General features: G+C 39.6%; 1 protein-coding gene and 1 long non-coding RNA gene across 2 annotated transcripts in view; one reads left to right on the forward strand and one right to left on the reverse strand.

Moving 5' to 3' along the window:
• Positions 1–9,583: 9,583 nt before the first annotated feature.
• LOC136244275 (uncharacterized) overlaps positions 9,584–23,541 on the forward strand; it is a 33,287-nt gene continuing 19,329 nt past the window's right edge. Inside the window, exons 1-2 of the long non-coding RNA XR_010695138.1 lie at positions 9,584–9,731; positions 11,370–11,449. This is a non-coding gene — a long non-coding RNA (uncharacterized lncRNA). The remainder of the gene's footprint in view (positions 9,732–11,369; positions 11,450–23,541) is intronic.
• Positions 12,185–22,822, reverse strand: LOC136244770 (collagen alpha-1(III) chain-like). Its single transcript, XM_066036328.1, has 19 exons — positions 22,801–22,822; positions 22,585–22,656; positions 22,464–22,535; positions 22,338–22,409; positions 22,219–22,290; positions 22,098–22,169; positions 21,977–22,048; positions 21,856–21,927; positions 21,482–21,553; positions 21,356–21,427; positions 21,235–21,306; positions 21,109–21,180; positions 20,998–21,060; positions 20,632–20,945; positions 20,383–20,438; positions 15,804–15,886; positions 13,194–13,414; positions 12,347–12,373; positions 12,185–12,293 (listed from the first exon to the last, which is right to left on the reverse strand). The coding sequence occupies exons 1-17, from the start codon at positions 22,820–22,822 to the stop codon at positions 13,266–13,268; spliced, it is 1,479 nt and encodes a 492-aa protein (XP_065892400.1). The 3' UTR covers positions 12,185–12,293; positions 12,347–12,373; positions 13,194–13,265.

Raw genomic sequence — 23,541 nt, forward strand, 5'->3', positions numbered from 1 at the left:
ATCGACCAAGGTATAGTTTTAGCCCCACAGTCACTTGTGCACAGGTGTATGAAGGCAGAAAAAATGGTAACAATTTTGTTTACGTCTACTGCATCATAAACAAATGAAGGCTACAGAAATGAAACAAAAGATTTTCGAACTCCCCATGAGTAGGCATATAAGATGCTGTATAGGTTTAATCGATAAAACTTCCGTACCTGAGTAATGGCTCAATTAAAACTGGCGTAAATTTTTTTTGCAAAACATGTAATTTCATCTTTTTTTAATTTGGTTTTTCTTAAAACACATGCTTGTACAAACTAGATGGCTTTTTGCTGAGACAGTCACATATAGCTTAAATATCAACTGGTTGTATTAACTAGACATGTGCAAGATAGATGCTATGATGTCCACTATAGCAAACATCGCAGCAGAACGTAATGTCACAAGCCCTGGTATATCTGTTGCGTGGTTTAGTACACCAGAGAGTTTGTTGCAATTACATATTTGTGGTCACTCCTTTGGGTTGTAAGAATGTATATTATTTCCTAGCAACCAAGTGACTGTTGTTATTATTATTAGAGTTAATAATCATACCAGCCCAGCACTTAGGCTTCATCTTCGTGCTTTGATGGGACACTGTGTCACTGCTTTGATTACATTTCGGTCAAACACCTAATGCACCTACGTCAATGTCAAGCCCCACCTATCCCAGAGGTGGGGATTTGCAAATGCTAGATGACAAATTTCCCACCCCTGGGGACAACTTCCAAGTTACAAATCCCCTGCTATTTTGTATTATTTATCCCAGGAATCACTGCCAAGCATGGCTATTCATTTTGCAAATGCCCCTAGCCTGGGGACGAGTTTGGGTGACGAATCCCCTACAAACCCCCACCCGCTGTCCGGCCTGGGGTTAGTCTCGCGGCGCCCGACCCTAAAAAGAGGGTCTGGTGAAACTGTGTACAAAAAGTTTGGCGCTACCGGAATGTTGGAAGCTCCAATCAGATCGATCCATTTCAAATTGATTATGTAATGCGTACATTTCAAAAGATTCGTGGCTTACGGTTAATTACATCCGGTGACTCTGCCGCTTAAACTAATTGAGAAAACAGCCATACAATTCTGTTGGGTTCGTTTTAATGTTGAATAAATAAAATAACGCTATTAGTTTGGTGATGCTGTAAGCGGATCTGGTTGAATGGATGTTGTGACGTAAACAGTGCACCTACGTAACAGGTAAACGTCATCCAATAAACATTCCAGAGCTCAAACTTTTTGTACACAGTTTCACCAGACCCTCTTTTTAGGGTCGGGCGCCGCGAGACTAGCCTGGGGTAGGTGAGGCATGACATTGATAATTGCACAAGCAATTTAACCAGATTTTATCCAGTGTCTGTGCATTAGTGAACCAACCCAGAAGACACATACTAGATAGAGGTATCTACATTTTTAAAGTCATAGGGACCGTCTACAAAGACTACAATTGAATTCCTACAGTAACAAACCCTTTATATTTTAATTAGAGCTCACCAGATTCTCGCGTGGCATTGTGGTTTCCTTTTACTCAAAGAGAAGAAGTGGTCCCGGTTAAATGTTTCGCCTATCATGATGATACTGACTTGACTGTTGTATAATATCACTTCACATCCTCTTGTCACGCTGGAGGCACGTGATGTCCCGGAAATCATTTTGCTAACCCAGCAAACGTCAGGATGACGCATCGTTCGCTACTCTAGGGTTCCTTGATGGTTAGCTAACACAATTTCTCTGATCAATGAGTTCTATAGCGAAGTAGACAGGTGCCACGTAGGTACGAGCTGTAGGAAAATCTGCAACCGCGATCAAAGTATTGACCGGCAGAAATTGACTTGTGATTCCAATCTTTGACTGGTGGCCTAGCGACAGTACTTTTCGATTGTAGGTAGAAATTTTTTACCCTTGACTGTTGACTTGGCACGAATTTGGTGACCTTGACCTTTGACTTAGACTTTGACCGCGGTCACATATCTACCTACAGTGAGTACTGCCGCGTGACTTGTATGTCATCCCGTTGCCCGGCCAATATATCTTCAACCTCGGTCAAAAAGCAACAGTCAAGCTAGAAATTTGCAGTGTATCAAAGGACAACACAGCTTGAAAGATGTATACCACCATCAATGCTTTCAGATTGGCAATGTAAATTTACAGAAATATACTAAAATTTGGTCAAGAGTCAAATGCGACTTTTGGTAAAAGTCAGTCAAATGTGACTTTTGGTAAAAGTCAGAAGTCAAAGCTTATTGTTCAACTTAGACCAAGGACAAAGATCAGAGTACAATATGTATTGGACAGGAGTCCCACCCCTTGCATCAAGGAGTTTTCAGTATAGAGTATTCAAGCTCTGTCAAGTTGTGTACATACACACAATAAAATTCCTTGATGATTTGTGACCAAATTTTACAGAACCGATCCAAATCGCACATCAGGCAAAATCAAACTAACACCACCAGTGGATAGCTACACTATCGTACTACAAGTTTTTACCCTCAGCACTACTCAAACTACACGAGGCTGGTTTTTACACACGTCTTTTCTGGGTGGTGTGGAGTGCTCAAATGGCGGTTTCAGGCCTTGTGAAGGACCTGGCTTGGCAAGAGTCAGTGGTTTACTGGTGGACAGCCTTATAATGTTGGCCAGACGTGTTCTCTGCTGATTTTGTTACATATCAGCCACTAAGGAGCCAGCACAGCCATGTAATCTGGTGTCTGGACTCCAATCGTGGTCTGCCTCCATTTTGAGGTACCCTTGCATCAAGGAGTTTTCAGTATAGAGTATTCAAGCTCTGTCAAGTTGTGTACATACACACAATAAAATTCCTTGATGATTTGTAACCAAATTTTACAGAACCTATCCAAATCGCACATCAGGCAAAATCAAACTAACACCACCAGTGGATAGCTACACTATCGTACTACAAGTTTTGACCCTCAGCACTACTCAAACTACACAAGGCTGGTTTTTACACACGTCTTTTCTGGGTGGTTTGGAGTGCTCAAATGGCGGTTTCAGGCCTTGTGAAGGACCTGGCTTGGCAAGAGTCAGTGGTTTACTGGTGGACAGCCTTATAATGTTGGCCAGACGTGTTCTCTGCTGATTTTGTTACATATCAGCCACTAAGGAGCCAGCACAGCCATGTAATCTGGTGTCTGGACTCCAATCGTAGTCTGCCTCCATTTTGAGGTCTAACTTTTGCCCTCCCCGCCACCCCCCAGCCTCCACCCCTTTGTGAGCACTCGTGATACTACTTCGCTCGTCCAACTGCTCAGATTTTCTATCTTATTTGGCGGGAAACTGTACAAGCAGCTACAAGTACTGGAAGTGGCTTGAAAGGTAACAGATTGATGCATCTTTTGTGTAACTTTCATACGCGTGCTTGCTATCCTTGGAGAGTTATGCTGGCTTCAATTCTTTAAAACCGTTTATCTCGGAACTTCTAATGTGCGATTTGGATCGTTTTTCCAAAATCCAGTCACATTTATGCAGTTCCTCTGACTACAATTATTGTGACACTTGACACAATACCTCTGACTACTCTATAGGACTCCTTGATGATTAACACAGTACCTCTCACTACTCTATAGGACTTCTTGATGATTAACAAAGTATTTCTGACTACACATATGCATGTACAATATATCTTACTACCCTATTGAAGTCCTTGATGGCCAACACAACACCTCTTACCACTCAGTATGACCGGATTGGGTCTTCCACACACATCCATTTTACCAACTTTGATGACTTATAACTTCACATTGGAAAAGGCTATAATATTGCCGTAAGTTGATCAGTAGTGAGAACCAACGTGGACCGATATTTTTATGGTTTACTATATATAATGTTCTTTGAGCACTGAGTCACAGTCTTCAAGTTAATAGAAATGGATTTTTGGAAGACCCCTTTTCACAAATCCGGTCACATATGGGACTCACGTACTACTGTTACAGTACCTCTGTCCACTCCATGGGGCTCCTTGATGGTTGACACTATCTCTGACTACTTTTGATAGTTGACACAATGTTTTTTACTAATACTCTATAGGACTCCTAGAGTGTTGACACAATACCTCTGACTGCTCTAAAGGACTCCTTGATAGTTGACACAATACCTCAGTCTGAGTATAGAATAGTCAGCAGTATTTGTGTCGACCATTAAATAGTACTAACCCTACATAGAATATTCTTAAGGTGTCCTATAGAGCGATAATGTATTGTGTCAATCATTTAAGAGTCCTACAGAGTAGCCAGAGGTATCATGTCAACCATCAAGGAGTCCTATAGGTAAAGTAGTAAGAGGTACTGTATTGACCATCGGCAATAATTCGTCAGGCATTGTGTCAACTATCAAGGAATCCTATAGAGTAGTCAATGATATTGTGCCAACCATCAAGGAGTCCTATGGAGTAGTCAAAGGCATTGTGTCAATGATCAAGGAGTCTTATAGTAGTCAGAGTCAACCATCAAGGAGTTCTATAGAGTATTCACAAGTATTGTGTCAGCCATTATTGTAGAATAGTCAGAGTTGTTGCGTTGACCATCAAGAAGTCCTATCCCTACCTATGGAATGTCAGAATAATCGTATCAACTAACAAGTTGTCCCATATAGAGTATGTAATCAGAGGTATTACATCAACTTAATGAAGGGTGTCCTGTGGAGTAATCAGAGATATTTTGTCGAACATCAAGATGTCCTATCCATACTGTACATATGGAACAGTCAGAATAATTGTGTCACTCATCAAGGAGTACTAGTCTTATAGAGTAGACGGAGATACTGTGTCAGCCATCAAGGAGTCCTATAGAGTAGTCAGAGGTATTGTGCCAACCATCAAGGAGTCCTACGGAGTAGTTAGAGATATTGTGTCAACCATCAAGGAGTCCTATAGAATAGTCAAAGGAATTGTGTCAACCATCAAGGAGTCCTATACAGTAGTCAGAGGTATTGTGTCAACCATCTAGGAGTCCTATAGAGTAGTCAAAGGAATTGTGTCAACCATCAAGGAGTCCTATACAGTATATAGTCATAGGTATTGTGTCAAACATCAAGGAGTCCTATACAGTATATAGTCAGAGGTATTGTGTCAACCATCAAGGAGTCCTATACCAACAATAATGTATTATGACTTTTTTGTTGTGAAATCTTACCAAAAATGTCCAAGATTGAAGTATCGTACAGGATTTTACTGAGTTGCAGACAGCTCATATCTGCATAGTGTTAGACAATGTGTATCTCCTGATGTTTGTGGAGTATTCTATCACTGAGACATAAAATTAAATAGTTAGTGCTGATTTAGAAAGTTAATTATAGGTACAAGAAGCTGTAAGTGGCTTAAATATGTACTGTTTCTGATAAAACTTCTTGTTGCATGGATAACACTTCACCTATACATTAATTTATTGATGTTGCATCTGATTCCTCAGAGCTAACCACTCTAAAGCTTTTGACTTACAACTTTACTATGTTGCTTTCTTTCACAGCATATTTGTATAATTAATTCAACACATTAATTGATCAGCACCTTAAATGTTACCAAAATGGTCTGTATGCATGTTCATTTACAATCATTACAATATTGTCACACAAAGTGTTACTCTGTATGGTTGGAGAGATTCTGATAAGTTGCTTTTGGTTACACAAATTGTGTGTATTCCACATTGAATGGTGGCCTGAGGTAAAGCTCCTATTGAGAAAAATTGCAAACAGTATTAAGCGCTACACAGTGGCGTAGCCAGACTTTTCGCCACGCCTGGGCAATGGGTGGGCAAGCCATTTCCCATGCAACACACGTACACATGCCCATCTTCATATGGACATCAATATAACATTTTTAAAATGCATTATGCATCATCCTACACTACTGTATGCAAGATGACTAATATCAACCTAATAGAAGCGAACGCCTAGCTAGCTTTGGCCTTCTAACATATTACATGCATCTAGCTACATGTGTCTTAATACCAGACTACAAAGATTCTTGAATTAAAGCATGAGGCGCTCTATCACGTGATGACTATGCTCTGCCACTACAGTTGTTAGCCTAGAAAAGTGGAAACAAAAAGAAAAGAATTGCTGACTGAACAAGTACTCCATACCGTTTGAACTGAGCAGTATCCACACGGATAGATGGGTGCTAATTTCACAAATACCTCTAGACTGCTTTGCCTCCCGAGTTTTGACCACACTGATAGCTACCGTGATCACTTAATCCAAATGTAAACCGTCCAGCCCACTATAGCGAAACCAATTCTTTGTCCTTCACTCCTTGCCACAATGCTGCGCGGTTTTTTGTAATCACGTGATCTTGCTTCTATTTATTGCCTCCTCTATTTGTGCACAATCAAGTTACTCGTAGGGGAAATCCCTTGGATAACCCCATCTCTGTTTAGCCAAAAAGAAGGAAACCATCGGCGAAAATGGCACGGTGAGTGTTGCATAAGTTGCGCTATACTTATTCTTGTACAGTGACTAGTTAAGTAACTTTAGCAAAATCTCGAGCTATCCAGCCCACGTCTTTATAATTACTCTAGGAGTAGGCATTCCAGCCCAATTTTTAAAATTTGGAAAAATGGACTTTTTATATGCTCAATAGATAGAGTACTGATTGCCGATCTCAGAAATATATAGTTTGTTGGGTTGGAATTAGCTACTTTGGCATGCACAGTGCTAGTAGGAATGTTTTGGGATGGTTCCCCTGTCTCTATCTTTAAAATATTGGTGACAAACTACAGCTTAGATGATGTGCATTCTAAATGAGCATTTTAAACTGTATTAATTGCACTATAAGTTGAAATATTCAATTTGCTTTTTATGCAAGATCATCAATGGTTACTATTGACCTATTTGCAGTTGCATACAAACAATATAAACCAAACCAAACCTTGTCAATTAATACAGCAACCAGAGATGCTCCTGTAAAATCTGGGTCAATGGCACTAATTCTGCCAGAGTAAAGCTCTCTAAATGATGAAATTATTATACATGCACAGCAACTAGTTGCAGGATCTTTAATGATCAAGTCCTCAACACAAGGTTCTTCAGCAAAAGATCCTTCACCAGGCATTGGATCAAGGGACTCCTTTGCCCTCTCACAGAAGTCAGAAAAGGACTGAGGTGTGCCTCAGTGCCAGAAGTATTTCAGTTAGACACTCTCCAACACTAATATATTATTGAATGTTTACAAGAGATGCTAAACTGATAGCCTTTTTAAAAGCAGCCATTCCTTTTAAGATTTGTCAACAAAAGAAAAAGTGCCTCTTAAGGTCATCCTTTTGTGATGCATGCACTGTGGTTTCTTTCATACTTTATTCCTTTAATAGTGCTAACAATGAAATTGGATTCATTCACATTGTTGAGGTTTAAAACTAAAGTTAGTTTAGAAAAAGATATTCACTGTGACCAAGAGTAAATAATGTCCTCCCACTATTTGTGACTGAATTTGACAAAACAAGGCTTCGACGCACAAAGCTTTGTTAGGAGATATGGCGATTTTAAGGAATCATTGTGTAATAACTTCCCAGTGCCTACAGCTGTGCAAACAAAATTTGGACCAATTGTTCATCTGTTCACTAGCTATCACTGAGTGGGTGTATACATTTCTGATAACCAAAATTTGCCCTGTTTTGAGCAGCTTTTTTCAAGCGGGTAATAATATCACAGGTGGTAGTAATAGGGTAGGGGTGGACGGTGGTCTTAATATACGGGTATAAAATGAAGTAAGAAGACGATTGGAGTCCAGAGGCCAAGTTTGGGCTCTCCATGGCCCTCAAATTACTCCAAATTGACTGAGAACACTATTGGCGAGCTCTCTGCGAAGTCCCAGCTCACTACACACCATTATCACAAAGCCATGGCCATTTAATGGTGCCAATCTCACACTTGTGGCTTTGACAGGGTCGGAAGAAAGCTGCTACAGAAACCAGACTTGCCAGTGCTGAAGGAAGTACAGTGTGAAATATGATAGTGTATTAGACCAGCAATCCATTTCTGGTAAAATCGTAAGTTTGATTTTGTGTGTGTGGAAGCCTTGTTATATGAACTCCAGTCACATTTACTCTTGCTGTGATCAAAAGATCACTGTGACCAATAGATTATTAAAATAACTAAGACAGAACCTCTTTAACTTTACGACAACTATAGTAATATCAGGAATTTTTGACTATACTACATACCAAAATCAATAAAATTAATGCAGGAGGGGCATTACAATAATAGGAAGTCCACAGTATCCACTATTATCCTTCTCTGTGAATTGTACTGCTTGTATGCTACAATTGCTTCGGCAGTGTAAGTAGGTCACAATGATGATAAACTTCTTAGTGATTATTAAGACATTACACAGAATATAAACAAGGGCCTAGACTCAGGGTTACCATACATTGATAGCTAAAGAGTGATCAGTGTAGGAGCCTTGGTAAGGCTAACACTTACAGTACAATATTAGCTACACAGTAATAAAGTTCAGGTCAGGAGATCCAATTGATCTCACTCCAGGGAAGCTCTAGAATTAAAAACTCTGCGTGAGCAAGAGACAGCAATACAAGCAGCCTGCTCAAATAATGACTGTACAGAAAACATACAGTTCGTAGCCTGGATAGCTATACTGAAATACCAAGCTATTTGTGTAAAAAGGTTGAAGGCACAACAGATTAATTATTTAGTAATTTAATATCCTATACTGAGCATGTAGTGACTGAGCTGGGAAAATTTAAGACGGCTAGCCATCACTACACTGTAGCTAGGTGAATTCTCTACCATGGTTAACTAATTTTTAATATCGTGACCTGTGAACTTGCAGCCAATCTCCCTCAGTATTAGTTAACAACCACAAATACAGATACTTACAGTGACACCGTCAGAGGATTTTTGTTCAGTCTCAGTAGGAAGAGTTATGTCTGTAGCATGCCCTAAAGACTGGTGGTCAGGCCGAGATGGAGCCTTTAAGAGTGAATCTCCGGAGTATAAAGAGACATGATCGTCTTGCTCCTTCAGGTACCACTTCTTTCCCATAGTGCGAGCTGAAAATAACCGTGCAGCGGAAATTAATCAGTAATCACGTGATTCATTAATTCCAGTTGCGCAGCAACGTGAATGATTCGTACCTCGAGCCGTCTGTTTCTGCTTGAGTGTCGGTGAAGAATACCACCCCCAGCACAAAGAAAGCACGTGCTGGACAACTGAATAATGGACATCAGTGAAGATGAAGGAGAGTCATCGTCTAGCACCGAATGTGGCCTTGTAACAGATGATTCGACTGTCGGCTCAGACACCACCGTTGAAGGACTCATGAACGGTGACAGCTGCGATAGCTCTGACACCGAAGAATACGACGACGGCAATGGCAGCGACAACATCAGTGACAGAAATTCAGACAGCTTGCCGAACAATGAACAGGGTGCCAACGTGAGCTACATTCCGGGCACTAACGATGAAGCAGATCCAGAGAGCACTAACGATGAAGCAGATCTAGAGAGCACTAACAATGAAGCAGATCTAGAGAGCACTAACGATGAAGCAGATCTAGAGAGCACTAACGATGAAGCAGATCTAGAGAGCACTAAGATCTAGAGCGCACAGTTGAGCAGACACCAGTTCCTTCCACACCAGAAGAAGCAACGCACAGAGAAGTAGCCAATATTTTGGCCTCGAGGTGTTGTAACAGTGAGTGTTTGCTACACCTAACCATCCACACAGTATCAACAACAAGGCAAAAGGTGCGTTCATTAACTTCTACTGAAAAGAGACAGTGGATTGTTAACAGAATAGCTGATAACAGCCAATATGTGAATGGCAAGTTCGAAACACATTATTTAGTTGGTGGTTTGAAGGTTTGTAAAGCTGCTTTTCAACTTGTATATGGAGTACCACCTAGATCAATCTCTCGGGCTATCAAATTGGTGAAGAAGGGTGAAATGGTTTTGGAACATGGTAATAAGGATTTGAAAAGGCCCTCACAGAAGCTATCCAATGCCAAGGTGTGGATGGCACAGTATTTTAAGTTGGTAGGAGATAAGATGCCCACAAATGGGCAGATACATCTTCCTAGTTGGGATTCCAGAAAAGGTATCTACGCAAGGTACAAAGAAGATATGAAGATTCAAATGGAAGGAGAAGCTAAAAATCAGATTATTTCATTAAGTCGATTTTACAAACTATGGAAATGCTAAGGTGTTTGTTGTGCATATCCACATGCTAGGAAAGCTCCTTAAGATTCACTGTATGTTTTGTTGATTGATTATGTAATTTAAGTATTGTATTTTCTTTAAATTCAGAATAATCGCTTTGCCAAGTGTGATATATGTGTCAGGTTGAAGCTTGAGGCAAAGGAGACTGATGACAAAGAGAAAAAGAAGGAGATCATTAAGGCAAAGAAAGCACACAAGAAATTGGCAGAGTAAGCACTGAAATATATTCTATTTCTGAACGCATATATACATAGATTCAGTAAAAAAATGCATGTAAAGATTTCCTTATAGGTTACCATGCTTTGCATGCAAGCTATATATATTATAGGGGTGTCACATTCTTAACTTGCCCTGGACCCCCTAATTTCTCTCACTGGCCCTGCTTCTACTGTTTTGATTAGCAAGTATTTGGGTAACTGGTGTTCAGTTTAGTGAGGACCTGTTAAGGGTAATTAAATATTACAAACTTAGAGGTTGGGATTAGCCTAGTGATGCAATTAAGACAGAAGTGTGTGTGTGTGTGTGTGTGTGTGTGTGTGTGTGTGTGTGTGTGTGTGTGTGTGTAGCCAAAAAGTGAATAAAGAAAGCATTGGCTGGATAATTAAAAGGTTCCGGTTTTGATGCTTACTTACATGTAAACAATAGCAAATTGTAGCCATTATACAGTAACTACTAGCACTGTGAAACTTCCAACCACACACAATGTACATTGTTTACCTTCAGTTAACACGTTGTTTGTAAGTGTAAGCTAGGTGAGTATAAAAACCTCTGTGCTTGCACATGATCTATCTAGTTATCAACACCTTTACTTTGAAATTCTTAGGTATTTTAGAATAGATCTAGGGTTGTGGTAAACACATTTTCGTCTTATAGGTTCACCCTCTAGTGCCTAGCTGTATAATGGATAGAAACGTACTAGCTACATGCAATGTGTAATGATGAAATAATGCTTACTTACTGGGCTGTGATTCTACATTCATCAAGAAACTTGCTTTTTAAGTTATTCTGCATGGGAACTGGATTCACATCCATACTATAATTGCTAGGCTTTCAAGGGTCAGGAATATAAGATAAGCATCCTAATTACTTCCTAGTGATGTATGCTGTCTATTCTCTTCAGGTGTAATTTGTTGTAACAAATTTACTTTCTTTGTGTACTGTTTTTAGAATAGAAAGAGAGCGACATTGTAGCCATAGAACTAAGTCTAGGAAAGATCCTGACAAGTACATCGCGATTATAGTAGATGGTATGTATATGTATGTTTATTGTATGTACATTTATGTTTACATGTACAGTATGTAATGGATTTACACTTATGCATAAATATAAACATGTAGAATATGCAATACATACATGTATCACTATTCATGTACACATCTGCACCTATATTATGGCTAATCTTGTGCAAACACAAAGTTCCAATCCTGTTTGGTAGCTATCCTGGTAGATACATACAGCTCCTTAGATTTGAACACGTAGGCAGGACAACCAGGCAGATCAAGACTGAATTTTCTATTTACTGTCCCTTTATTGTTATTTCTGGACATTGAACAAATTTGTACCCTATTGTACCCATTTCTATTGGCATCCATACACTATTTCAGGCCATTTGAGCAGTCATGGGTATTTCCAGCACAGCGAAACTGGTAGTCTATGACGACCTTGTCCTTGTACGTATAACATACCGTCATGGATTGGTTACGAGTGGATACAGCGTTCGTATCAGATTTCGCATCATCAATCGTCTTGCTTCGTCGTGGGACCATTTCTTGGAGACGGAATTCTGTCCGGCACCGTAACAGTAGCTCTCTATCAACACCTAGTACCTCCGTCGCGGTAGTATCAAAGCATCCTTTGCCATATCAGCAGTCCTCTATTAACACCCAGCAACACCGTCGCGGTAGTATCAAAGCATGCTGAACTTCGTCCCAGTAAAACTAGATCCTGTAAAACTAGCCATTTTCCATATAGGTATATTAAATTTTCCGTATACTAAATATTACATTTTCCGTGCATTAAAAAGAAATAAAATGTTAGTCTGAATCTTCAAATATGGCATCCACTGGATCAGCCAAATCAACTTGGTGTACCTAGAAATATGCACCAAATAACCACTTATTTCAACAGCAAAAAATTTACTTACAAGATTTGAAGGTGTAGCATACTGACCCTAAGGAAAAATAAATAATTTAGCATATACATATAATTTTGTACAATGTCTCAAACAGCGGGCTGGATGTTTCTTTCAAGCTACTGCTAAATTCACCCAAACCGCTAGCATAAGTGGAAAATGGTTACAAAGGTACTACAATAAGGATTAACAACATGGTTGTGGCTACACTTGTACAAGGCACGTCCCATAGGTCAACTTATGATGCATATTTGTGGGCTATCAACTGCCTTCATAGTTGTAAGGTTTCCAATACCATGCAGGACGCCCAGCCACTACACCTTACTAGGTGTTCAATTTCATAAGGAAGAAAGGAGCCAAGTCCTAGCGGCTTGCTTCAATTCCTTCATGAGTTATGATGGATTACACAACGTTACCTTCTGTGGCTTATTTTTCACATACTGTAGACATGTACAAATTCATTATTTCACTCTAATGCTGTTTTCTAAAACTAAGGCTAAAACTTTGGACATCCCAGGCCATCGGTTTTTCTCTATATATAACCAAGAAGTTATTATAAAAAGTTTCAGAAAATTGCAAAACTAGCTGTGCTTTTGGTCACATATCAATAATGTATGGATGTAGCCAAGCTTTTACCACACAAACTCAATCTTAACATTTCAAGCAAAACGCCCTAGATTTGCTGTTGTATTGCCAAAGTATCAATCAACAAACTTTCTTCTCAAAAGTTAACATGGAACTTTCTTCTCAAAAGTTAACATGGTGGTAGTGTATAAAGCAATCCCATTGAAATAACCCAATATTCAGTATGCAATGCTTATTATTTACAGTAATGACAAATTATACACAAACAACTCACCTGCTGTGATGGCAATGATTCTTCATAGTGCTACAAAATCAAATCATACAACTGTTTCCACAATATTGAAATTTATTGATGCGCCCAAAGAAAACTAACCGCTTTCTGCCTGCTCCTCACTTTGGTGTTCCTGTCATTGGCTTCTTTAATAGCCACCCTGTCAGGCCTCACATCAGTAACTAGCTTTCGTCTACGGGATTCGTAGTAACGATGAACTGCCTCTAATATTAATAACCAACATCTATATATGTAAATAAAATATGTAATGTGTACTACGTTACATGACTCAAACAATATATACCAGTATGCCTTGCAAATCCCAGATTTTTAACAAAAAAACTATACGTACATGTTCCATCAATTTTTAAAGTATATACAGCAGGAGTTGCTAAAAATAATATTGCTAGTAATATGTAAATAAAGGGTCTAAGTACCTCATTAGCGACGAAACTTTAAAGCATACTATGCGTACCGTAGTCTCAATTAGGTGTAGTCTCATGAAGGTACAAATATCACCTGGTGACATTGCTCTTACTTCAATGCAGCCAAAATGTTGGCTGGTCAATCATAATTATAACCCCAATCATTCAGAAAATCACGATGCAGAATTTACTTAAAACAACCTTGAATTATAGAGGAAGATGATTTATTTTAAAACTTCGGTGCTGGTCACTGTAAATTTCTTTTGAAATATTTGAGCCAAGATTCTGCAGTTGTCAAGTGCAATGAAAAGACGACTTGAGTCACTTGACAATGAACAATTAGGTGAGAAAAGGCAAAATATGGAATAATGGAACGGCAGAATTACAGAATAAGCAAAACTTTGAATATCCCTACAAGGCGAAGATGAGATAACACTAAAACTATGCTCAGCAATTCTCAGGACGATCTTGAAATAGAATCACTCTAAAGTAGAAAAGTACCAATACTGACATTATGTAGTATCACTGCCTATATTACTGGTATCGGTACCAGATCCATATTGGCAATACATACTAAGAGTGAAGACTTACCACATTTCCTACATTTTCAACCATCATTAAATAAGTTTCTAGTAGCAAATAACTTACAGTAGTTATGCAAACAAACTAATACCTTGTTACCGGGGCTCTTTATAAATTATTGGCACACACACACGCACACCCACACACACACACACACACACACACACACACACACACACACACACGCACACACACACACACACACACACACACACACCATGTGTATTCTAATAAATGCTCCACGTCACGTGGTGTTTAAAGTGCAGTTAGGTACAAAAACTTCAGTTCTTTCTGCTGTACTAGCTAATATCAGCTATCGCTCTAAGTTAATAGCCCTAATTTATTGCAGACACCTTTCTATTAACAGGTGAAAGCTAAAGCAGGATTTAACCTTCATATTTTTTATTTGCTTACAGATGGATGACTAACAGTTGAGGAAGATGATTAAGTAGAATAATTATTGAAAACACAGAATACGGCAAAATGCAATAGCAGAGTTGCAGAAAAGTGAAATTTGAAATCTACCGAATCCGATCTGGCTTTATATGCTCTTCACCTCATATAATCACAAACACAAGACAACAATAGAACAATGCTCATCGATTTGAAGGGCAGTCTTTAACGAATCAAATAATGCTAGTAGCAAATTATCAAATAATTATTTCAGCACTATTTCAAATGCACTTCACCATAACTTTGCCACTAAAATTTAAGTTCTCTTTGCTGTACTAGCTAATACCAGCTATCACTCAACATTACCTGCCCCAATTTATTAGTGTACACCGTCTTCTACGAATATAATCTCTCAAACCCTAATTAAATGGTCATGAATGAGCCCATAATCCAAAATTGTCACAAGCAAAAATGGCTAAACATTAGCAGGTAAACTTTGATGACTCTTCTATGGCCGATAATTTTGAAATCTCAGCCAAGAATGAAGATATCAAAGCATAAAGTAGCCTACAATAGAGGTAGCTATGAAAACCACTCAGAAATCGCTTCTACATACTCTAAAAACCATACCTGTGGGTTAGAGCCTGATATCTCCATTAGCTGAGATATGACTGTACAAAATTTTCCCCCTTTTCTGTCAGCCATAGAAAAATCATAACAGTCCTTCTACTAAAGCCGCTATTAGTTTTCCTTGTGATGCAATTTTGCTCTGCTCTCCAGTGACTTCCAATTTATTCATGCAATTAAGTAGCGTAGGGATGACAGACTAAAGTCACCACGGTGCAAGCCATGTCAGGTATATCAACCTTATGATATGACAAAGTTTCTTTCCAACATAAAACTGCTGGTGCCATTTACAGAACAAGAATATTAAATCACATGCATGTACAGCTTGAACGGGAGTCTAAGACGAAGGTGCAAAACAGTTCATCAAATTTATTATTGCTCCACCATATACCCCCATTTCAGGAAGGAGGAGAACTAGTAAGGGATTCGACCTAATCTACCAACTAACATTGTAAGTCTATCTCCCTCCATTGTCAGCAAATACCTGGGTCTTCTATTAATTAACCCCCACCCCTGGGACTCAATTTTAGTCTAATCCTCTCGTTTTCCTGCGTCGGGATACATGGGACAAAACATGAAGTCTTACTTTTCACTTGCTTCAGAGGATATTTCTCAACTAGTTGCCCAATTAAATAGTCAGCAACAATTTGATTCTGCTCACTACGATACCTGAGAGGTAGAAACATTTCAAAGCACATACAAAAATTACAATAAAAGGTTACATATTGTTCGATTATAACTATTGTAAATACCATATGTGACCCGCTGAGCAAAAACCCGACTAGTTTGCATTTTTCTCAAACTTCATTTTATGACTTCTTGGTTATCTACAATGGGCTGCCAAAGTTATAGCCTTATCTGATGAATAGTTGTGGAGTTATAGCGATAGACAGCAGGAAGAGCAAAATAATCGATTTGTACAGTGCTTATACGGATAAAAAATTACAGGCGCTTGTTTAATCCACCATAACTCGAAAAAGAAATAAGCTACGGAGATGGGACTTGGCTCATTCTCTTCCTTATGAAATGGGGCACCTCGTAAGGTAAACTAGTAAGCCTACAGATACCCACAGATTTAAGCACAAGCGCTGTTTGAACTTAAAAACGGCGACGTGACGCCCGTTTTTACCGCAACGGAAACTAACGCTTATAACTCACGTTTACTTTATGGCACTGACACGAAACAAAGATATTCGTACTCACCATTAACTGGGGAATCCGTTGGTCACTTAGTTGTCGTGATTTGAGCTTAGTTTCACTGTTCACTGAATGGATTAAAATTCGCGTAAAATAATTTTTGCAGTACGCATTTTTACCCAATGTATTCCAATGGGATTATCTCAAAATCAGAATTATGCAAACTAGTGGGGTTTTCGCTCAGCGGGTCACATATGGTAACAACAATGTACAGCTCAAAAAGTCTGCACTTTGATGCAAAATAATTTTTGGCATCATTTTAATTTGGCAGAATGCACATGAGCATTTTGCATAGTTGCATACATTATTTTTAGTAATATTAGTGTCATTTTAACTTGGTACTACACTTCCAATTTGCCAAATCAAAGTTACTGCAAAAATTTTCTACACATAATGTATTTAATATTGCATCCTTGTTCTCAGAGGTCGGAAGCACTCATGTGCTTACAATTACGGACCATAATAATAAAAAGTAAAGGAACAAGGTGGCTGCTTATACATCTGCTGAAATACTAGTGGACATTTAATCTCTAATAACTATACAACAGAAATACAGACTGAATTAGGGATTAATATATCTGCAGGCATAGACAACCACTATTGTTTCTTCACTTTTTTATTACTGATACCTAAATGGCTGTAAATTAATATTTTGCTAATAATTGTTTGTTAAAAACATGATTATAATTTAGTGAACTCGTGCCTACAGCTTTAAAAGAAAAGATGGCCACCATTTGCACAAGCACATGCACTAAGAATTAATTAGCAGAAGGTTAATAAGTCAGTGTGCCTCGTATCCAACTATTTTCAGCCCATTATACAGTGTTCCAAAAAGAAACTTGAAAAATACCTCTACAACCAATCCAGCCACTACAGAAAAGACGAAACATTCACTCATCTAAACACACACCATCAGCTTTCAATTAGCGTAAGGCAAAAGCGCCATTACACTCTGTTTTCAGTTACCGATACGTCGAACACGATACCTAACATTTCAAGCAAGGAATAGTTTGTAAAGCACCTCAGTACTCAGGGAAGTCTCTTACTGTAAGTTTTGCACTGAAGCCATATCATGCATACCGCAAATCGTCACCTATGTGAAGGAACTGGGCATTGTAGCTGCTATGATTGGCGAAAAGGCACATCTAGGGACAAAGCGACATAGAACAGTGAAGAAATCAGGCCTGTAGCCTTATCCATTGTTTAGATGCGCTGGGCTGAATCAGTTAGTACAAAATTCTGTCAAATACTGTAAGAAAATTTCATTGCAACTTGTTAGAGTAGAAGATAAGGGTTTAGGATAAATCTGAAAACTTTTTTGAGCTTGGCCATCTCTAACCAATACTGCCAAGTTTCATTGGCTGTTTTTTTGTGCGTGTTTTTAAAATTAGTAAGCTTAGGCTCGAAGGTGGTTTCTTTTCCGAGTTGAAAACCAGGCGTACTAACTTTACAAAGACACTGTAAAGGGCTTTCCTAGCAGATTTTTCTGGCATTCTGCAACTGAAAAACACCGTTAGTAGTAGGCTGTTCAGTCTCCCAGGAAGTGCATATCTCATCATTGTAAAAGTGAGCGTGACCCATACTTACGCGAGCAAAAATAAAGAGCAGCCCAGAGGCTTTATCAAAGAATACTAAGATACACAGACTATAAAACAGTTAAGAAGATACTTCTGTGTGTAATATTCATTTAAAGCGGTTGTGTAAAATGTGCTTCCTTAGCAGCACATAGCAACGTATTTCATGAATTATAAGTAATTCAAGAATTACAAAATACTCCATTGCAATAAATTGCATGTGAATTATTACAAAACAAACCAAAGTTTTATTAATAGTACAGCTTATGTAATATTGTTGCATTGTAGTGATAAGCCAGGTAGAGCTGGTGCCTGGTTTTGAGAAGTAGCACAACATGAACTTGTTTTGGGTGATATTACAGGGCAAGAAACCCCCAACCTTCAGGATATTTAATAGACAATGATACTGTATAATAATGTTAAACGCATATTTGGACTTGAAATCTCATGTGAGTCTAAAAAGCTGCAATACAAAACTAGCAAAAAATGAATATCAATTTCTAAAGGCGCTTAAGGTGGTGCTAAAGCAATAACGCGCATACCTGAGAAAAATGTTTTGTATCTCAATTTTAGACAAACAAAATGAAATTAGTGATTAATTTTGCATGGAACAAGCTGCACATATAGCATTTGTAGCAGGTAAAAAGTGTAGAACTGGTCTCGAAGCAAGAAATCGGCAGTACTAGGTGGACCACAAAAGATACGTTATCTTGCGACAACCTCAAGTTTTAGCTTCGATACTTCACACGATGAAAGCATACTATTACGGGAATCATTCTACGTATCAATAAGTGGAAGCAAGCTACAAGTCGAAGTATATGCCATTTCAAAGCAAAGGAAGGCCTTGTCCTACCATTTGCATTAAGCGAACAAAGCCATACAATGGATATCAGATATATGGGAACGTAGAATTATTCAGACAGTATTACTTAAGCTTGTTTCGCCACCTGTTGTAATTGGCTTTGTCAAGGAAAGTTGAAATTGTTTCAGTCCACCTGAACAGTGTAATGGCAGCTGATGCTAACAACTTACTTGTTACTTGTGGTAGGTTTACACTTTGCTAGTGTAATATTTGCTTTGCTAGTGTAATTATGACTAGCTCCTAAAAATTTTTTGTTTAGAATAAGTCATGTTATGTCATAAGTATTTACTATGGCTTCTAGTGGGTGTCATTACTTTATCACCACCTTAATCACTTCCAAGCTCCTCTGCCTTGTAAGTTTGCTTGTCAACATTATGACCGAAGCTGAACATATCAGTAGAAGCTGAACATATCAGTAGAAGCTGAACATATCAGTATCAATAGACCGTAGCTAGCTAGACTTACTAGGATTGTTATACTTGGTGATTGTGCATTATTATGGTGCAGTTGGTAACATAACAACAAAGGTGTAATGCAAGCCTGTTCAGTGTCATGTGTTGTTTAAGTACTCCCAGCTTGCTAGTATAGGTAAGACATTCAGTGATAGCATTCTTCAGTAGATAAACAATCCCAAAAGAATGATGTGATGATCACGAGGCAGAGCCAAGGTGATTATTATATCATCATTGCTGAGAGGTATTTATCCAATGAAGAATTAAACCTTATGACTAGGTGAACAAGTTGATGTTGTGCTACTTCTAAAAACCAGGCGCCACTGTGTTGCTCTACTTGAACTTAATCACCATTCACCAATGCTATACTATTATACAAAGTTAATTTTACATGCTGTAAAAGACAGAACTAAGACACAGTTACGCATGCACTTCATTGTAATTTAGTATTTCGTAATTCATGAAATACAAGTATTTCCCGAAATATGTTTCTAAGTGTTGCTAAGGAAGCATAATTGTAATAAACCACTCTAAACGACACATTACGCACAAAAGCATCTTCTCAACTGTTTTATAGTCTATCTATCATATTATTCTTTGAAAATTCTCGCAGAAAAGCCTCCGGGCTGCTCTTCATTTTCGTTTGCATAAGTACGGGTCACGCCCACTTTTAGAACGGCGAGATACGCATCTACTGGGAGCCTACGAGGCCTACTACGGCGTTTTTCAGTTGTAGAACACCTGAACAGCCCACTAGAAAGCCAATCTCGAAGCCTGTGGAGTCGCTGCGATGGTTTTAAACCTCGGAAAAGAAACCACCTTCAAGCCAAAGCTCACCAGTGCGGTGGTTCACTAAAGGCTTTGTTTAGCCTTAACTTGTTGTGGATAAGCTGTTTTACCACTGAGCTAATGGTTTGCTCACGTGGGTGCGTACAGACAAACATACATAGGTACACACACAAGTTTTTCGGGAAACAAGTTCAGTAAAGCAGGCACGCGCCCACAGCCTGCCTTTGGCCGGCTGTGGGCGTGCGCCTGGTTTAATTGCATCAATATTTGTTGTCATTTGCTATTTTGTACCTATCTTCTAAATCAAAATCAGCATCGAATTCTTCATATAGCTTCTTAACATCTCCCTACAAATATGATCAGTTAGCCATGATAACGGTTGCAGAAGTATCAATCCAACACAAGGTAAATAAACAAATGAAAGTTTATTAATCCACCTGCACATGGCGATGCAATCAAGTAAGATGCAGCAACTAATACTTAAGCACTTACATAAAAGCTTCTCTAATATTAACTGTTAATGAATACTGTAGTACTTACACTCAAATTGGTATCGAGACGTTCATCATTAGAGCTAGCAAGTGCTTCGTCTGGTGTGGTACCTTCCTGACCGGCAGACTGTAAGTTTGCTATCTCTTCTCTCATTGACCCAACTTCTTCTTTTAAGGCTTCTACGGTCATCCTCAATGCCTGATTGTCCATGGCAAACTTTGATAGTGCTTCCTGCTGACTTTGCATCATAGCAGCCATCTGGTCAAGTTTCCCCTCAATTGCTGAGGTCACAGGTTCACTATGCTGCTCTTGACTAGATCTCGCATAGAATCCAACCAAATGACTGTTCCTATTATCCACACCTAGTGGTACCCAAGTAACACACAGAATAAATTTGGCCTGTTGCCTTCTCACCTCGGGTCCTTGAAGTAATTCGTTGCTCTAATCTTCGAGGTGTGCCACGGTTGGCATCCATATCTATTGGAGAAGTAGTGATATGCAGAAATTATGTCTGCGACTTCTCACCTCGGCCTTGTGGAGTCTGTGATTGAAAGCTGTGATCTGGTCCCTGAGGTGTGCCACGGTTGGCATCCATACCTAGATATAAGTAGTGATAATATTGTGTAGAAATTATGTGTGCTGACTTCTTACCTCGGCCTTGTGGAGTCCGTGATTGAATGGTCTGACCTGGATCCTGAGGTGTGCCACAGTTGGCATCCATACCTGTATATAAAGTAGTGATATGTAGAAATTACATGTGCTGACTTCTTACCTCGGCCTTGTGGAGTCTGTGATTGAAAGCTGTGATCTGGTCCCTGAGGTGTGCCACGATTGGCATCCATACCTAGATATAAGTAGTGATAAGATTGTGTAGAAATTATGTGTGCTGACTTCTTACCTCGGCCTTGTGGAGTCCGTGATTGAATGGTCTGACCTGGATCCTGAGGTGTGCCACAGTTGGCATCCATACCTGTATATAAAGTAGTGATATGTAGAAATTACATGTGCTGACTTCTTACCTCGGCCTTGTGGAGTCTGTGATTGAAAGCTGTGATCTGGTCCCTAAGGTGTGCCACGGTTGGCATCCATACCTAGATATAAGTAGTGATAATATTGTGTAAAAATTATGTGTGCTGACTTCTTACCTCGGCCTTGTGGAGTCCGTGATTGACTGGTCCGACCTGGATCCTAAGGTGTGCCACGGTTGGCATCCATACCTGTATATGAAGTAGTGATAATATTATGCAGAAATTATGTGTGCTGACTGCTTACCTCGGCCTTGTGGAGTCCGTGATTGAATGGTCCGACCTGGATCCTGAGGTGTGCCACGGTTGGCATCCATACCTGTACATGAAGTAGTGATATGTAGAAATCATGTGTGCTGACTTCTTACCTCGGCCTTGTGGAGTCTGTGATTGAATGGTCCGACCTGAACCCTGAGGTGTGCCACGGTTAGCATCCATACCTGTATATGAAGTAGTGATATGTAGAAATTACGTGTGCTGACTTCTTACCTCGGCCTTGTGGAGTTCGTGATTGAATGGTCCGACCTGAACCCTGAGGTGTGCCACGGTTGGCATCCATACCTGTATATGAAGTAGTGATATGTAGAAATTATGTGTGCTGACTTCTTACCTCGGCCTTGAGGAGTCCGTGATTGAATGGTCCGACCTGGATCCTGAGGTGTGCCACGGTTGGCATCCATGCCTGCATATGAAGTAGTGATATGTAGAAATTGTGTGCTGACTTCTTACCTCGGCCTTGAGGAGTCCGTGATTGAATGGTCCGACTTGGATCCTGAGGTGTGCCACAGTTGGCATCCATACCTAGATATAAGTAGTGATAATATTGTGTAGAAATTATGTGTGCTGACTTCTTACCTCGGCCTTGAGAAGTCCGTGATTGAATGGTCCGATCTGGATCCTGAGGTGTGCCACGGTTGGCATCCATACCTGTACATGAAGTAGTGATATGTAGAAATTATGTGTGCTGACTTCTTACCTCGGCCTTGAGGAGTCTGTGATTGAATGGTCCGACCTGGATCCTGAGGTGTGCCACGGTTGGCATCCATACCTGTAAATTAGTACTACGTGGATTGATTCAAATGAGTAATAAAGACATTGAAGAATGTATTAAATTGCAAACTGCTTTCGCCATTCAATTGCAGCTTAAAATAATGAAGTAGTGATGTAGAAATTATGAATGCTGACTTCTTACCTTGCCCTTGCCTTGCTGCCATGCCTTGTATCGCGTGGTGACTCACGTGTTTAAATTTAAACACTTGATGCAAGTTTAAACACGTGATGTACTAGAAACCATAGTAACGTGATGCGAATATTATAATGTAGCTACGTACGGATAGCGTAGTTTCACCCCCAGACTACAAGGGGGTGAAACTGGTGACAGCGAGGATGGCGACTATATGGACGAGAGTCACTACATAAAACTTTCTCGGTAAGCGGCTTTATAAAGTGTTTGTTTGTTTGTTTGTTATGCACCTATCAATGTCAAGCCCCACCCCACCCAGTACGGGGGAGGGTGGGGATTTGATCAAGAGGAAAGTCAAATTTCTGCCAGACTAGTGTTGAGATGCAGCTGTTGCCTCGAGAGAGAAAGCATCATTCAGTGTACATGTGTCCTTGGGCATGCAAAATTACTCCCACGCCGCCTGCTAGCAAATGGGCGGACGCCGCCAGACTACCATAATATGTGACTGGCTCTGCAAAAACTGGTCTTATGGAAGTTCAATTTTTTGCCATAACTACATAAATGCACTATCAAATTCCAATGCCTGAATTGAATAGTCTGCTTTTGCTGGCTGGCTGTTCCAAGGCCATTGGCCATCCGTACAGATGGTCTGGGTCCATAAAGGTGCTCTGGCCAGACTGTAGATGGCTGTGTGTGGCTGTATGACTCAGTGTGGTTGGTTGAAGAGCTGTAGTGGTCCTTGGCTCTCAT

This window comes from Dysidea avara, chromosome 14 (assembly GCF_963678975.1).
Source record: "Dysidea avara chromosome 14, odDysAvar1.4, whole genome shotgun sequence".
In the NCBI taxonomy this organism is placed as follows: domain Eukaryota; kingdom Metazoa; phylum Porifera; class Demospongiae; order Dictyoceratida; family Dysideidae; genus Dysidea; species Dysidea avara.